We start from the raw sequence: 18,536 nt of genomic DNA, 5'->3' as shown, positions 1-18,536 counted from the left end.
GGGGGGGGATCACCCTCAGGGATAGACTAGAGAATCATTGCTTCGCTTTAACTTAATCCTGCAACAGGTGAAAACATTTAGGAAAGCTTTGATTTAGAGTTTTTTTCAAGATGTTAATCAAGTCAGATGATTGATCCAGTTGATAAACTGGTGTAAACTGGGACTTTGTGGTGAGAGTCAAGTTGGACGTGTGGCTTTAAGTTGTTAATCTTATAATTCATAGTTTTAAATCAGGAGGAGGTGAGCTAATCGTTTGTGCTTCAGTGTAAAGACAAAACCAGAAGGTCCGGTTACTGTAATAAAGATATTTGACCAAGTAAACTAAAACTTTCAGTTGTGCTTGGTTTTAATTTCAAAATTCTCAAACTGCTTCAACAACAAACACTTTCACTGCAAAAGATTCCAGGACACATTCTCTGTTTGACTTTTTTTCCCTCGAGCAAAGCTTCTGTCCGACTCACGTCTTTGACAGGTCAATGTTTTAAGGTGCATTTGATTCCACTCTTCAACTTTATGGATATAATTTCCGACCCAAACAAACTTTCCTGATGCGTCTCCTCCTTCTGCAAAGTTTCGATCCGGCCTCCATCCTGTGAGAATCAGGATTTGAGTCCTGCTGAAGTTCTCTACTGGATTTCTTCTCAGTTTAACTCTAAAGAGACGAAGCGTCCGTCGACCTTCTGTTCGACTCTCGTCCCCGCAGCGACTCGACAGGACGCAGCCGTGCACCTCCACCGTCTGAGCAGCAGGTGGCGAGCTGGAGGTGGCGGGCTGGAGAACCGGCTTCAGGGCAGATTGTTTTGCAGGTGAAAGGTCAAAAGGTGAGGAAGGGGGGTGGGGGTCAGGAGAAGGGCACCTCCCATCTCTGTGTGTACGCCGTCAGTTCACAGGGGCTGATGACCAGCATCCGCGACGAGTCCATCCCGTCCAGAGCCATCTCCGAGTCCAGACAGAACCGGGACACCAGGTGCTCCAGGTGGGTCCCGGACTTCTGCCACCGCTGTGAAGGACACGACACATCCAATCAGAAGCTGGACACAGATTCACGCTACCAACACTCGACTCGTTTGTTACATTCCTGTGGTGCAGTAAAGTAAAGCAGGTATCACATGTTACTCAATTCACTAACTTCAGTGCAGCAACACATGGACAGCCGAGGAATCGAACCCCCGACACACTCACCTGACTCAACAACAAGTCACGAGCTATCACAGGATGGTTTTCTGCAGTGACCCACTTTATCATGTTAATGAAAATGTGGTGATTTTAAATCCTAACAGCAGCCTGCAGGTTCATAATAGGAAACGTGTGATTGCTACTGATCACCACTAGATGGCGAGGTCATCACCCTCCTGACTTTATCTGCTATGACCAGTGTGTGTGTCTCGGTATTACTCATGTTGTGGGGACCTTAATCTGTTTAAACAGTCACATTAGGAAAAAAGAAAGTCCCCATGATGTAAAAACTACATGTCAGAAGGTTAGGTTTAGGAAGGAAGTAATAACTGAGGGTTAAGGTTAGAGTGAGTCTCCAGGAAATCCATGTGTGTGTGTGTGTGTGTGTGTGTGTGTGTGTGTGTGTGTGTGTGTGTGTACTTGTAGCTTTGTGAAGACCTTACATTTTGATGATAAGAATTAGTTTGGGTTAGAGTAAGGATTAGGTTTCGGTTTATATCAGGGGCTAGGGAAGGCACTGTGCCAATGAGTGTCCTCACTAAAATAGAAGTACAATGTGTGTGTGTGTGTTTGTGTGTGTGTGTGTGTCGGCTCGTGCATGATTCATAGCTGGAAAACAAAGCCGCAGATATGATCAGATGTGAAAAGAGGCTTTTATCAAGCTGTGGGTCTGAAACCCAGTCTTCAGAGAGAGGGAGCAGCTTGACAGATAAAGGAGGAGAGAGAGAGGAACAAACACACTATCTGAGTGCGTCTTTGTGTAAGTGTGTGTCTGTAATTTGAGCTTGTGTGTGTACGGGTGTGTTTGTGTGCATGTCGGCAGGGAGCGGCCATGTTGTGTTTGCTGAGCCTCTGAGGCGTGTCGCCGTCATGTTGGTGGATCTTGATCTCTTAAGACCTTGTAAGAGCACACACACACACACACACACACAGGCAGAGAACTGCATTGTGGGTCTGCGTCTGCATTGTGGAGACGACACACTCATGTGTAGCGATGGGATGTGGAGCTTTTTAATTGGAAAAAAAAAAGACGCAGGGATAATTAAAAGTAAATCAATTAGCATTCACCTCGTTACCGACGGCTGCAGTGAGAATAACACCTGTCTTTACATTTACATTAAATTTGCATAATTGGGGGGGGGGGGTTACAGGAGTTTATCCCAGGATGCACTGGGGCTCAGGCTGCGGTCACTGCAGGGTGATCACACATCAGACCTGAAACCTCCTCCTCTGGGGTTTGAGGGTGCATCAACATTTCACGACTTCTGAGCCCTGACTTCTGGATTTGACTCGTTCTTTGGCTGAAGAGGCATCGAGCCGGAGTCACATGTTAGAGTGAGACGAGCCATCAGCTGGGAAATACGTCCTCATGAAGGAGGCTCCTCTTTCAACCCGATCTATAGAGACGTGTACTGATGCAGCAGCAGACAGGCAGATGTAAACAAAAAGTAAAACTCTGGATAAAGACCCCAGAGCAGGAAGAAGAGCAGCAACATGTGGACGGACATTTTCAAAATAAAGTACAGTCACTTGAAGGGACTTTAACTTGTTCAGAAAATGGAGCAGAGTAAAGTTTCTGTTGATTGTGTTAACGATGAAAACTGAACCGTCCTCGTGGACACACAACGTTCATCAGGTCCAAACATGAACTAATGGTGAGTGAAAAATGATAAGAAATTACTAAAAAGAAATTAACAAAACATCTTTATAACTTTTTATTTGATTTCACTCCCTCATTCTCTTCCCCTCCTCAACACCATCCCCTCTCCCCCCTCTCTCTCTCTCTCTGTCATGTTCTGTTAAGTTCTGTCTCCACCACTTTCGCTCGTCCCCATCTCTCTCTCTATCTCCTTAATTTAACCTCACTCTGCATTTCCTCTTCTCTCTTTCTCTCTCTCTCTCACTGCTGGTCTCGGTCTCTCTCTCTCTCTCTCTCTCACTGCTGGTCTCGGTGTCTCGGTGTCTCTCTCTCTCTCTGCTGGTCTCGGTCTCTCGCTCTCTCTGCTGGTCTCTGTGTCTCTCTCTCTCTCTCTCTTTCTCTCTCTCTCTCTCTCTCTCTCTCTCTCTCTCTCTCTCTCTGCTGTTCTCGGTGTCTCTCTCTCTCTCTCTCTCTGCTGGTCTCGGTGTCTCGCTCTCTCTGCTGGTCTCGGTGTCTCTCTCTCTCTCTCTCACTGCTGGTCTCGGTCTCTCTCTCTCTCTCTCTCTCTGTCTCTCTCTCTGCTGGTCTCGGTGTCTCTCTACCAGTCGGCTCTGGGCTGTTTCTCCAGTGACTCTTCGTTCTAATTATCCGTCATCGCTCTGCTTCCTACCTTCTGACACACACACACGTTTGTACAGCTGTCTTAGTGAGGACACTCATTGGCATAATGCATTAACTAGCCCCTCACACTAACCACCCAAACTAAATGCCTAACCCTAACTCTAACCCTTGACCTAACCCTAACCCTAACCCTTGACCTAACCCTAATTCTACTGCACCTCCAGCTCTGTCGTTTTAGATGATACCATATTGTTGAGGGATGAAAATATCTCGACCAGTGGAAGCCACAGCCGGACGGTACCTGCTGTCAATCACGATGCCCCCCCCATGCATGCGGTGCTTTATTGTCTATTTGAATCTAAATGATCTTGATTTATAAAATGAACCTCCTGCGTTTGTGTTTAACACGTGACGGACATGAAACTGGAAGAATTCAAGGTTACGACATTTTCATAACCCATCTTTCGTCATTATTTCCTTCCATCTTTTTACTGTTAATCCTCTCATCGTCTTCCTCTTTATCATCTTCTCTCTCTTTATTTAAGTTTCCCTCTCTCTCACTCTCTCTCTCTCTCTCTCTCTCTCTTTCTTTCTGGCCTCTTCATCGTTCCCACCTGTCACAGATGACTCACAGATCCTGAAAGCATAATAACAGCAATGACAAAAACCCAGTGAATCACAAACAGCAACACACACACACAGACACACACACACACGTGAGGACTGTTTTCATGTGTGATCACATCCACATAATCAGTCACACAGACACACACACTAAGCACATTTGTCCACGTTGACTGAACAGTTGGTGAGGTGTAATGAGCTAATCTTCCTCTACCTCTCTCACCGTTTTCTACCCTTCCTTCCCTCCCTCGTCCTCGATTCGCTTTTCCACCTGTGCCTCTCTCTCTCTCTCTCTCTCTCTCTCTCTCTCTGTCTCTCTCTCTCTCTCTCTCAAGTGATTTATTGGTTGTCAGGTTGTTCTCTGCTGCAGGGGCTTCTGGGACGCCGTCAAGGAGCCCAGTGGTCAGGTAGTGACAAGTGTGTGTGTGTGTGTGTGTGTGTGTGCGTTATTTGAACCTGCCTGTCCAAAAAAGTGTCAAGCATCTGCCCCTGCAGCATGAACGTGTGTGTGTGTGTGTGTGTGTCAATCATCTCTAGATAAATTTAGCTTTAGATTAATTAACATTTAGATTAAATTATCAGCCATATGATGTATGGCAGTGACTCGCCTGCAGGTACACACCACCTGTCGGGCTGTGTGTGTGTGTGTGTGTGTGTGTGCGTGTGCAGTACAGACCTGCTTGCCGTCGGCCATGTTGCAGGGCAGCAGCAGGACCTGGGAGGCGGGGAAGGTGGTGGACAGAGACAGACAGTGCTGCTGCTGACGGATCTGCTGCCCGTGAGTGTACACCCACTCCTGCAGACAGAGAGCAGGACAGAGTCAATCGTTTATCTTCATCTTCTCATCGTTTCACTGTTAAAGCTGTTTGTCTGTGTAGAGCGTTTTGAAAATACACATTTTGCAGAGCTGCCTTGTTTTTGTTTTTTGTGAAAAGAGGTGATGAAGATGAAAAAGAGGCAGAGACAGTGAAGAAAAGTGACATTCAGGTGAAGTATAATTGCAGTAAAAGCTGCTTCAGACATGGAGGGGCTGTGATAACTCTGATTCCCTAATACAAACTACAGATAAGGGCCAGTGATCAAATCATCTGCATTATTATATAATATGACACCTAGAGTCGGTTGGAGTAGAACTGTTATTGTAGGAGAACAGATTCCCAAAATAAAAAAGAGAAAAACAACTGTCTAACATGGTCTTATACACCAATAACTAACCTCTAAAACATTTAAGCAGCTCCGTGCTGCTGATCTGAATTCATAACTCTGACAGTAAAAAAGATCTGGTCCTCCACATTCAAATATTCATGTGTTAGCTATTTCAGTCTGAAGCAGAGTTGTAGGTGATGCACGCACACACACACACAAACACACACATACAAACACACACACACACACACACACACAGGGTCTCTCAGGCGGTCAAAGTTCAAAGTAATGGCATCCTGATTTATAAATGAGCCGATAGGAGCAAAACAAACCAACACCAGCAGAGAGAAGTGGAACTGGGTCTGTTTTATTATGGTAGCAAACAGGATCCATGTGTGTGTGTGTGTGTGTGAATTGAAAGCCATTTTATAAAATATAATTTTTAAAGCGTTTTAAAGGAGGACGCTGACGTAGCCTCACACCTTCTGTCTCAAGTCTCTGGAAACTTGAGATAAAAGCTGGTTAACCGATTTAGTTTATGTGCAGTCAAAAGTAAAATGTCAAGAACTGAAATCAAAGAATCAGTTCAACAAACACGTAGAAACACGAAATGTCTGCAGGAAACAAACACACACTGGTTAATGTTGTTACAAAGTTAATGAGAAGTCGTCTCTTTGCCTGTTGAGCTCTATATTCACATTATTCTATATTCACATCTTATTTAAAGCTGGTAATTGGGGATGTGACAGTGGGAGGTGTTATTGAAGCAGCTCTGACTCTTATCGGGAACATCTCGGTGCTGCAGGTTCGTTTCACCGTGTGATTGATTTATTGAGCTGCAGCCGAGAGGATGACACTGGAGGTTAATTGGTGCTGTAGAGCGATTCGTCTCGTCTCCGCTGGAGCCTCGTCAGGTTGGGCTGGTTTACATGCACACGTCTCACCTGAGCGCCGAGGCCTTCAGGTGAACACGGCTCGAGATACATGACAGATGTGAGCAGAAATGAAATACACAAGTCGATGAATTAAAGGTTAAAAACTGCACTTTGGTTCAGTTTGACAGCTGAAGGCTTCAAGCAAGAGAAGTTAACCGAGCTGCAGAAATGACACAACCGCAGCTTCACGCCTGCTCGTTCACTCTGGGGCTGAAATGTGAGCAGATGTTTCTGAGGCTCAGCTTCACACCCGTCACTCTCGTTTCTGCTCTGCTGTACACGGACGTCAAACCTTAAACCCTGTGAAACCTCCTGTTAACGGACCAGCAGAATACATCTGAATCCCAGATGACTGCTCGGCTTTCTGCAGCGGCGGGTTCACAAATTGGTCTTTTTAATTCTACGACGGATTTCTCTCGCTATGTGAGTGTCGGTGCAAAATGGCGGCTCCAGACAGAAATCCCTAATGAAGCCCAATCGAACCTTTAAACCACATTTGAAAAAGATTCCATATAGAGCTTCTGAGACATCATGTTCCCAGGAAAGCAAACATATGGATGGAAAACCCTGAAACATCATTCATAAGAAGAATTCATATTTTCATCCAATGCAGATTCTCATTTACTTCGTTGTTTGCAAACATCAGAGGAATCAGCTTTTCTCACTTTTCAAAGAAGAAACTGAAAAATGAATTCTTCTGAGTTGAAAAACATTCCCACTTCAGACCAAAGCCTCAGAACGTGAACAAACAGGATCGAGAGCTTCCTCCGGGGACTCGTCCTCCTACAGTGGTCGACAAGGGGGAGTTTCTCACTCACACTTGCACTGAGAGTTAAGGGATTTGAACTAGCGACCTTCCAGTCACAGGCAGGCCTCTCCAGCCTGAAGGCATTTCAGCAGCTGACATGTTCGCTCGCTGCTTGTTAGAGCGGATCACAGCCTCCGCACTCGCTCTGCACTCGGAATAATGAGAATCCTGCGGGTATTAATTATGGCTGAGAGAAGGCAGAGCGTGCACACACTAACACACACACACAGACACACAAATACAGACACACACACACACACAGGGAGAAAACCAGTGAGAGCAGGTCGGACGTACTCACAACGAAAAGATAACTGGACAAACACAAGTACAGAAACAGTGTACACACATGGACCTGCTCACAACTGTAACACCCTGCCTGTCAATCACTGACACACACACATACATAAATACACACACACACACACAGTTGTAACGTTATTATATTTTCCTTTGCAGACTCTCGTAGGAAATGTATTAACATCCACTAATGACCACAGGGAGACAGCCAGTGGGAGGAGGTGAAGTCAGGTGAACCATATCTCCTCCTCCATCGTAACAGATCATCACACACACACACAGTCACACTCAGGGGTGTGTAGTAGTGAGGAAGAGGAGTGAAGCAGAGTTACCACGACCCCGAACACCAATGAAGAGGGTCACATCCTTCCACCCAAGTTAAATCCATTGTGTTGTTTTTGTGTGGCAACAAAACACAACAACATTCACGTGTTCCCTGCCAGTTTCCCATAGAAGCACTGGTTGACTCTGCTGGTGGACCCACCTGGTTGATGGCGGGGACCCCCTCTGTTCCGATGCAGGGCGCCAGCGTGAGGACGGGCGGCTCCTGTCCCTCCAGCCTTCGAGACTCCAGACAGTTCTGCCTCTGTCTGATTGGTCCGGACCGAGAGTCCGAGTCGTCTGGAACCCTGACGGAGGAAACACGACACAGCAGTTTAAGATCAGGTTCATTCTTTGAGCTGTAAACTGAATTATAAAAATTGTTCATAAATAAAAAACAAGTGAAGCGCTTATTTTCCAAGAGGTGCTTTGATCTTCAAAGCCACGTTTATCACGTGTGGAAGCTTCAGGGTTTAGATGAAATCCGGTCGTCTCTTAAAGACTGAGATGAGGCTCAATCATCTTCACCTTATTATCACGATCACCGTTAATTTGATTCATCTGTACTTTCAAAGATGGCGAACTGCACCTTTAACAAATCCACTGAAGACCACAATTCTCTGAACTCATTACTTCAGAAAGTTTCTCCTCCAATCTTCCTCTTTGATAAACTTTCTCAGTCTTGTTTAATTCACGGCCGGTGCCATAAACTCGGGCTTAAGCCCTGTAGCATTAATTCAATCTGCTATCTCTCTCTGTTTTAATAACCCGTTAAAGGTTATTCTGCGTTTTAAGGGTCAGGTCCGTCTTCCCCCGAGAGCAAGACTGTTAATTCCATTCTTGGGGATTAAATCCTGCCTCCAGTGGATAAATGGGTATTTAAGAGTGAGTGTGTGTGTTGAGGTGAAGATGAAGCATTTAAATGAAAGAGCTTATGTGTCTTAAAGGTTTTTGTATTGGCATGTTTGTGTAGCAGCGTACGTGAACTGGGAAAGAGTCACCGTCAGGTCTGATGTTTCAAATAGAACTCGTTGTTTCATCCTTATTTTCTGTTCCTGTGTTTGTTTCCTGTTGTGATATTTCATCTCCAAATGCTTCATGAATCTTTTATTCTTAGAAATTTGACAATCAGTCGGCCGGTACGAGCTTTTCAGGGAAGATATTATTATTCTTGCAACTAGAAAATGTTATGTGTGACTCATATAGTTAAATAGAAAATAATACAAATGAATATCAATCTTCTGAACATGGCTGATTTTTTTCAGTCATATCAATGAATTGTTCTCCGGAATAGACACCCTACCTCATGATGTTAAACACACAAACACACACAGACACACACACACACTTACTTGAGCTCAGGGTAAACGTTGTCCAGGTACCACTTAAAGGATTTGCACTTGAGCTTCTTGCGGAGCTCCACTCGTCCGTGGACACTAGCGACACACACACGATCACACAAACACAAACATTAGCTCCGTGAAGTAAAAGGCTTCAGATTAAAAACACAACAATCAGAAACATTTTCCACTAAACCTTGAAATAACCGACAACAGCCCCAGCGTTCAGCAAGGGAGAACAATGGAGACGTGTGAAGTGAACGCAGCTGAGACCTTAAAGCCGTGTTTAAATGTCAGTGTTTACCTGAGTCGGACTGATAAATTCTGACATTTAGGCAAAGCTGTCGGCTTTAAGCTCCGTGCCGTCTGTGTCTCACATTAATCACATTGTAGGGAGTCGCCTCCCTTCACGGGGAAAACACAGAGCTACGAGTTGAACCCTTTCATTCAGGTTCACTGCTCTTTGTGCTCAAGGGCTTCAAACAACCGGCAGTGACGTGAGCAGGTTTAGGAGGACACCTGAACATCTCAGCAGCAAACGGGGACGTCAGACAAGCTGTTCAACTGTGAGATGTGATGGTTAGAGGCATCATGTCCCCGAGTCGTACCCTGCAGTTCATCCTATTATAATGTTAAGAGGCTGGTTGCAGATAACCCAGAGGCTCCACTCAGACGTCTAGGATCACACATGCATGTCCTCTGGTCAAAATATAGAGGATCTGCTCAGTGCACCTCTGCAAGCAGCTATAGAGTGTGTGTGTGTGTGTGTGTGTGTGTGTGTATGTGTGTGTGTTTTCTCTTACTCTCCGTAGGATTTCCCTCGAGCTGCAGGCCGAGCAGAGTAGTAAAAGAGTCGGAAGTCGTCCATCCACACTTCAGCTGTGCGACGTGTGTTCCTGTAAACACACACACACACACACACACACACAGACACACACACACACACAAACAAACATACACATGAGTTCCACTGCTGAAAATGTTTGCATTCACAAACCACTGAAATGTCACATGTCTCCTTTAACACTCGTATTTCCAGATACACACTGATCCTGATTATATTGAACACGTTTGTGTCAGGTGTAAAAACAGTGCATGAGGAGTAACACACACTTTCTCCATCTCTTATCCCCAGTTACTGTTTCCCCCTCGTTCTCCTTCTCTGTAGTAATTAGCCATTAGCTGAGTTTCTCTGAGCTGTGAACTCTCCCATGGAAATGACAGAAACCCTCCATTAGAGGCATTACACACACTGGCTGTGGCGGTTCAATGAAAGGGGACGAGAGAGAGAGAGAGAGAGAGAGAGAGAGAGAGAGAGAGAGAGAGAGAGAGAGAGAGAGAGGATATGAGCAGTCTTACAATTAAAACCTCACTCCCTACGCGCGCACACACTAACACACACACACACACACAAGGTCACAGCAGCAAGCCGCATCATAATCTTGGTAATCGTTTTATTAAGCCGCTCTTTTTATTTTGCGTATTCAGACCCGAGCCTGCCGACGCCGAGCCTCCAGCTGATTGAGCAGCAACAGGCGAGCAGAAAAGAGCGGCTTTGTTTTGTGAGATCAGCGCCGGCTGCAAACATCAGGATGTCGGGACACAAAGTCGTCTTCCGGGGGGACAGATGTTGCCTCTGTAACGGCCAACAGGGGGCGAAATGAGCGGCTCAACAGATCGGCTTAAAAAATAAATAAAAGAAGTGTTGGTTTGGATTATGTGGTCGACACAAAAAGTTTAAATGAGCCGTTTGGCTGCAGCGCCGGACCCGTCATTTCTTTCTGCTCCATCTCCCAAAGTAACGAAACAAGAGGTTAGCCTCTGTGCTAACAATGCTAACAACATATGGTGCCAATGTGTTGGAATGTCCCAAAAAAACAATAGTGGTCATTAATGGATTTGGCTTTAATACATAAAGGAGGTAAGACGTGTTGGAGATGATTAGAGGGTAAATGATCGTTTCCTACACCTGGACTCCTGTGCTCCCCTTCTTCCTACAATTGTGTTTTAAAAAAACAACTCGACAAACAGCTTCGGGGTCGCTTGTCTCCTCAGACCAGTGCAGCTTCAGTCCCCAGTCTCTTGAGGTCACTGGTCACTTCATCCTCGAGTCCAAGTGAAACTCCCTTGTGGTGGTTTTAATAAGAAAACATGTCGCTCTGGATCCTCTGGAATCCGCCTCCTCCTGTTTCCCCCCCGGTGAACCACACAGTGTGGTTTACAGAGACCAGGATGGTGACAGTGCTCTTGATATCATAATCTGGACGGAAGCAGCTTCCTCATTGTAGCCTTGATGAATCTATTTATACCAGATCAATTCACATGCAGTGTGAGCACATTAGTCCCGTTAATGGATTATTGGACTGCCTGTAAACATCCCTCTGTTTGAACTGAGTGAAAAGGAGCAGAGAACAGAATGCAGCTTACGCTAATAGGATAATATTGTCCCCGCAGCTCAAAGGCTCCCAGGCAGCTGTAAATCCACTTTAACAACGATGTGAGCGGCGTTCGGCGGCTGCGACGCACGGGTCAGAGGAATCTTACATCAGGGAAACAACCCTAAGTCAGCCTGTAGGTAAAAACTAAAGATACCCACAGACGCTACATGTAACAACAACAACACACTGTGGTTTGAAACTCAACACAACAGCTGTTCTCCTCTGGATTATGAGTGGTGGTCAGCAGCTGTGAGGACGAGGAGAGGACCTACTTGATGTAGGTGTTGGCGTTTCCCTCGGGGAAGACGTACGGATGTTTCTTCCTGAAGACGTGACCCACTCGGCTGCAGGGGAGGATCTCCAGGCTGCCACCACACTGCCACACCCGGAACGAGATCTCTGCACACACACACACACACACACACACACACACACACACACACACACACACACACAAACACCCTTAGACTTGTTGGTTCTGTGTGTGGAAAACATCTGAATATGTGATGAGCCACTGATGGACTCCGATTGGTTTAATTTGGTGTGTGTGTCTGTGGTAACTTCACATGCACTGTGTGTGTTTGTAAGGCCTGTTTACACTGACATGAGCTCAGCAACAAGTACACAACAATCAACTTCACCATGTGTGTGTTAGTTTTGATTCATAAAGTTGCTGTTGTCTGAGTTTCTCCGAAGAACGAGAAGTTTTACAGCGACTGCGATGGAGAGAGAGAGAGAGAGAGGGAGAGAGAGAAACAGAGAGAGAGACAGAGAGAGAGAGAGAGAGAGAGAGAGAGAGAGAGAGAGAGAGAGGAAGTGAAAACGAGAGCACCAGCACGTTTTAATGGGGAAGAGGAGAGATGGAAGATCAAACACCAGAGAGAAGAAAGGAGGACGAGCAAAGTCAGTGAGATGCTGAGATACTGAGACGAGAGCCGGAGAGACTAACAGCAACTTGACACACAGCGAATGAGTGTGTGTGTGTGTGTGTGTGTGTGTGTGTGTGTGCGTGTCTGTCTGTGTGTGTGTGTCTCAGAGAGAGAGGGGAAAAGTGAGGTTAGACTTTCATTGATCTACAAAAAGCAGCGATGCAGCAATCAGCAAACCAACACACACACACACACAAACACACACACACACACACACAGACATCGACACACTTCGACACACCCACACACACACATACACCCTTCAGATGACTGCAGGTAGCAGCAGGGGAACCAGATGTTGCAGAACATTAAACTCTCTCACGGTATCGTATTTTTTAAAAGATCGAATCATCTGCTCCGATCTCTCGTTTCGTTTCTTTATCAGACCAGTGGGACCAGTAGCTGCACCAGTAGCTGCTCTATCCGGTCGGGGGATGACTCACCGAAGTTCTCTCCGCCCCAGATGTCCATGGCGGTGTCGTACTTGCCGAGGTGATTGAACCAGGACCTGTCAATCACAAAGAGCCCACCTGCGATGATGGGCGTCCTGTCAGGGAGAGAGAGAGAGAGACGGGTGAGGGATGTGTTCAGGCAGGTGAGGTTATCTGAGGACACTGGGATTCGTGTGGGTTTGAATTCTCCTCCTGATCAAACCGATCTGACGTGAATATGAGACACGACTAATTTCAGCTTCAAACTCACACGTCTGATTAAAAGGTGGAAACGTCCTCCGGCTCAAACGCAGATCTAAAAACAGAAGATGTTCTCTCCTGGTTATTTACGAAGCTCCAAAAATCAAACGACCTCGTCCACTCACGTACACACACTGGAGCAGATGTATCATCGTGAAATACAGAATTTAACTGAGCAGCTGTTCAGACATCGAGTTGTAATTGTCGGTCCGTGTTGTGTTTCTTCTGGAAGGAGGTCATGTGACAGGAACCTGACGAATCATTGTGTCCAAACTTCTCAGTTTCTGCTCGTCCAGACTAAGACACACAAATCAACCTCTCAGTTGCATCGGCTCTAAAACTCCGGAGTTGTGTGGACGACAATATCTGAGTGTGTGAAATTTGGTGCATTTGAATTTAAGGATGTAAGAACTTGTTTAATTTCATGAAACTCGTTTTCTCCCCGATGTTTAAATCGATCCAAAGTCAGACTGAATCTGATCGAAGCAGAAAAAAGAAGCTCTCAACTCTTTTGTCCCTTTGTGTTTCCAACAATAGAAAAGAGCTTGGTATTTTGCTGCTTCTCACACTCTCACACTCACACACACATGCAGACACACACACACACACACACACACACAGGGTGAATCATGATCTGGACAATGTGACGAGTGAATAGCTGAAGGCCGTCAGCACACGTCATCAAATATCCTGTTTATCAACAATTATCCTGCTGCCACCACCTGCAAATAGCCCTGTGTGTGTCTGTGTGTGTGTCTGTGTGGGTCTGTGTGTATGTGTCTGTGTGTGTCTGTGTGTATCTGTGTGTATGTGGGTTGAGGCAAATAAACCTTTTTCAAGCTCAATTTGTCCTGTGTGTTTACAGGAATATAAGTGTGTGTACGTGTGTATGTGTAAAACGTTATACTTGTGTTGATTGTGGAGCATGTGTGTGTCTCAGGAAATGAGAAATAAATTAAACCGCAGAAACAAACAAATAAACAGAAGCAGACGAGGCTGGTGCACTTTTCTGTGTGTGTGTGATTACATGTGTTTGTGAGGACGGATCCACGAGGACAGTTACAACATCGGTCTCACAGAATCTTCAGACACAACAACTCTACACAAAATGAGCCTGGGCTTTGAATTCCATTTTATCATCACAGCAGAGGTCCCAGTTAAAATCTGAGCTTTGACATATTTGACCATCATGATGCATAATCACAAACTTACAAATCTTTCTCAAGTACCCGTGTTGAGCAACAGCGCCCCCTGCAGCCACAGAGGTACAGTGCAGTGCTCAGTGACGATGTCGAGACGTTTGTCAACAACATTTCAAAGAATCATGAAGGTAGAAGGAGAGGACATCTGCAAAAACATGCTCTCCACTTATCTACATTAAAATGATATCTTGATATGAATCAACTTATTTGGTCATTAAGTATGGTTTGTGTGTGTGTGTCTGTGTGTGGTGTGGTGTGGTGTGTGTGTGTGCGCGTGTGTGTGTGTGTGTGTGTGTGTGTGTGTGTGTGTGAGTCCACAGACGGACACAGTGACTCAGTCCATCATCCGCAGGTTGACATGACACAGACAGAAGCAGCAAACTGACATCCAGGTAGAGATGGGCCGTCATAATTAATAAGCCACACTCCATCTCTCCTCATGTGCGTCTGAGACACACACACACACACAGACACACACACACACACAGACACACACCTGTGAGTGCTAAACATTCTGCCTCCACTAAAATAACATGCACCAAGACACAACTTGGCACAGCAGTAAATCTGGGTTCCTGCCACCAATCTGATTTATGAAGAAGGAACAGTACACAAGGGTGAGTGTGTGTGTGTGTGTGTGTGTGTGTGTGTGTGTGTGTGTGTGTGTGTGTCTGTGGCTCCTGAGCCTTGTTTGTTTGTTCCTCTCTCCGGAGCCAATGACTCAGGCCCTGATGATTTAGTTTTGTGTAAACTTGCAGTGAATTAAGTTTTCGGCGCTGCAGCAGAAACGGGTCAAAGTGTTTGTCACAGAAGAATCTTCCTCGTTTATCATTTGAGCGGTGATGACTCACGTCCTCTGAAACGAACCAACACAGAAAACAGGATTTCCTGTGGTTGATGCTTTTATTATTGATCCTCTCTGTGATCCAGTATTGAATTATTTGCTCTGGCTTTATGTTGCATGTTGATCATATATTGTGTTTTCTTCAGGCCACGACATCACAGTGTGTGTGCACCTGTTTGCAGTCCACAGTTTATACTTGGAATAAAAAGTGAAGCAGTTTTATTTCCCTGCAGACGCAGCAGAGATCTGCACTTTCCACATCGAGCACCAGCCTCACGAACACCGAGACACTGAACCACATTCAGCACCAATTAAAACGCTCCACTCGAGCTTGAGATCGGGAAGTGAAGATCGGGGGTCAGACGCCCACGCCAAACTTTTTCTGTCAAGTCGTTAATTATTTGTTTAACTTTCTATAACTTGAGGATAGAGCGGTTTGGAGGAGGAGGAGGTTGTCATGTCAGAAAGCGTCTAAATGCACATGAGCAGATTGTGTTGCCGTAGTTTTCCAGTGTTTTTAAAACCTGAACACAAACTCCTCTGTTTCCACTTCCCTCCACACGTGTTGTTGAGTCTGTGTGTTGATCTACGGTTAACGAGCTCTGGGGTCAGGATGTGAACACACCATCATATGCTTGTGTTTACACGTGTGTGTATTGTTGTTGCACACATGTGTACGGGGGAGTGTGAATGTGTGAATTACTTGATCGGCTGAGTCGGGTCGAGCCGACGAGCCCGTTGCTCCGGCGACAGCTGCTCCCACTTGAAATGGAGACTCCAATCAAAACCTGAGAGAAAAACAACAAACAATAACCAATAAACACATGTTTATATTATATTTACAGACAATACTGCAAAGTGCAGAGACCTCATCTCATCCAGTTAAACACCGAGTGAGAAACAAGACAGAACATGTTTTTAACTAATCAGTAAAGTAGCCTTTTACAAATTGTACATTTAGTGTAGAGCCTGATCAATATTGAATTATTGAACATGATTCTTTTATTAGGCGGCAGTTTGTTCTATCGGTCGGTCGTTGGCTTATAGAGATTGATGGTTTAACGATACTCCGCTCACAGCCGAGTCAGCGAGCAGAGAAACAGGCCGGTAGCTAAATCTGGTAACAAAGCATTTTCCTCCTCATCAGGTTATGTTTGTATTTATGAGTTTTCATATTCAATCGGCTTTACGTCAATTCCAATGTATCCGTGATGGATCGATATCGGCCGATGATATTGTCTCTAAGTCCTTGTCACGTTGCTTCAGTGGATTTCTGTCTTTTACTTTCTGTGTCAATAAAATCATCGATTTGTCTGCGTTGATGTGAGTAAACGTGTGCGTTTGCTGATTCAGCACAAGACCGGTCATGGAGTCCCCTCCCCCATCAGTGTGTGTCTGTGTGTGTTTGTGTGTGTGTGTCTGTGTGTGTGTGTGTCTGTATGTGTGTGTGTGGATCAATGAAGGTCCATTTTATACCAATCTCTTTTTTATATTATGAGCGACGGCTTCATCTATAATTAAAACGTCCTTTGTGAGCCCAACTATCACCATCGATTCCCGTGTGTGTGTGCGTGTGTGCGTGTGTGTGTGTGTGTGTGAGTAGGTGTGTGTGTGTGTGCGTGTGTGTGTGTGTGTGTGTGGTGGACAGGGCTATTATCAGCATTGATTGGCAGACGGCTGTTACCAAGAGAAGAAGATTGGAAGAAGACAGGCTAATGGAAAGAGAGAGGGATGAGGAGGCTCTTCGGGGAGATTGGCTTCAGAAGGAGCGAGGGATGATGGAGGTGGAGAACATGGCTGTGTGTCGTCCTACAACACCGAATCAGACAGTGACAAAACCTGCGTCCTCCACTTCCGCTGCTGGTAGAGATTTCTGGGCTCTTCAGCATCCATTCATTATCTGGACCATTTATAATAAGAAGGCCTGAGGGGAGCTGGAGCCAGTCCCAGACGACACTGGGCCACCACAGGGCCGCCACTGGGACGACACTGGGCTGACACTGGACCACCACAGGGCCGACACTGGGACGACACTGGACCACCACAGGGACGACACTGGGCCGACATTGAGCCGACACTGGGCTGACACTGGACTACCACAGGGCCGACACTGGGACGACACTGGACTACCACAGGGACGACACTGGGCCGACACTGGGCCACCACAGGGCCGACACTGGGACGACACTGGACCACCACAGGGACGACACTGGGCTGACACTGGACTACCACAGGGACGACACTGGGACGACACTGGACTACCACAGGGCCGCCACTGGGACGACACTGGACCACCACAGGGCCGACACTGGGCTGACACTGGACCACCACAGGGCCGACACTGGGCCGACACTGGACTACCACAGGGACGACACTGGGCCGACATTGAGCCGACACTGGGCCGACACTGGGACGACACTGGACTACCACAGGGACGACACTGGGCCGACACTGGGCCACCACTGGGCCGACCCAGGCTACAACCTACCTACTACTTGTTCCTGTGATAGCATTTTTTTAATCTACAATTTGATATTATAATTTATACGCTTAAAATCTGGTTGGATCCCTGAGTGAGATTTGCTGCTCTTACAAAGTTGTGATGCATATTAATGTAACATTGCACACATATAGGTTTCATGTTTCTTTCTGCATCAAAGATAAAATCCTATTCAAAAAGGGAAACTGCTCGAGTCCCTCTGGGATCCTGAAGGTAGATTTTTCATAGACTTCAAAAGCTTCCTGACGTTCACAGAGAGAGAGAAGGTTCATGAACTGGTCTTGAAGAGCTTCTTCAGAGGAGAGACCCTCTGGGCTTCTGCTCCGTCATCAAAAAACCCTGGAATTTGCCTCAGAGCCATTTTTTATTTCCCAGACTGTAAACGGAAAGAAAGCATTTCCATACCTCCACGGAGATCAGCCGAGGCCGCCACGTAGGCAAACGTGTCCATGTTGATGATGTCGATGACCGGGCTGACCACACGGGTTGGGTCCTGCACACAAACACACAAACACACAGACACACAAACACACAAACACACAAACACACAGAGATGAATAAAAGGGTTCTAAAGAAAATGAAAAATAAGAGCGTGTTCCTGTGAGCAGATCAGATTAGGTTCCACTAGATGAGATGTTCATTCCTGTGTGTGTGTGTGTGCACATGTGTGTGATTGTATATTCCAAGGTCATTACACTGAAGCACATTAAAAGGAATTTAAGTAATTCAACAGCAATCAAGCACATGGCACATCAAGTGAGGAGAGAGTGACCTCTGCTCTACTTCAGTTCCCTTTTATTCACTTTCCTCACATTCATGTCAGACCATGGAGCCATGTGAAAATAGGAAACACTGATGAAAGCAGAATTAATCAAGACGAGGCACGAAAAGCTGGATAATACAGTGAATACAGAGTCGTTACATGTGGGGGGTTCAGGTGTGTGTGTGGGGGGGGGGTCTCAAGGGAAACAGCTGCAGGAGATATTAGATGTTCTGGTATTAACAGTGGGTTTAACATTAAAGT

The 18,536-nt window shown here is 45.9% G+C and overlaps 1 protein-coding gene across 1 annotated transcript in view; it reads right to left on the bottom strand.

Moving 5' to 3' along the window:
- The window catches only part of galnt14 (UDP-N-acetyl-alpha-D-galactosamine:polypeptide N-acetylgalactosaminyltransferase 14 (GalNAc-T14)), a 91,535-nt gene continuing 72,999 nt past the window's right edge, over positions 1-18,536 (bottom strand). Inside the window, exons 7-15 of the mRNA XM_062412022.1 lie at positions 17,918-18,005; positions 15,716-15,800; positions 12,718-12,821; positions 11,618-11,744; positions 9,711-9,803; positions 8,920-9,003; positions 7,731-7,875; positions 4,737-4,856; positions 1-1,000 (exon numbers count right to left, since the gene is read on the bottom strand). Coding sequence (XP_062268006.1) covers positions 842-1,000; positions 4,737-4,856; positions 7,731-7,875; positions 8,920-9,003; positions 9,711-9,803; positions 11,618-11,744; positions 12,718-12,821; positions 15,716-15,800; positions 17,918-18,005 — 1,005 coding nt within the window. The 3' untranslated portion in view covers positions 1-841. The remainder of the gene's footprint in view (positions 1,001-4,736; positions 4,857-7,730; positions 7,876-8,919; positions 9,004-9,710; positions 9,804-11,617; positions 11,745-12,717; positions 12,822-15,715; positions 15,801-17,917; positions 18,006-18,536) is intronic.

The sequence above is a fragment of the Platichthys flesus genome, chromosome 18 (assembly GCF_949316205.1).
Source record: "Platichthys flesus chromosome 18, fPlaFle2.1, whole genome shotgun sequence".
Classification (NCBI taxonomy): Eukaryota; Metazoa; Chordata; class Actinopteri; order Pleuronectiformes; family Pleuronectidae; genus Platichthys; species Platichthys flesus.
Note: the sequence above shows the minus strand (reverse complement) of the source record. Positions and strands in the feature narration are given on the sequence as shown.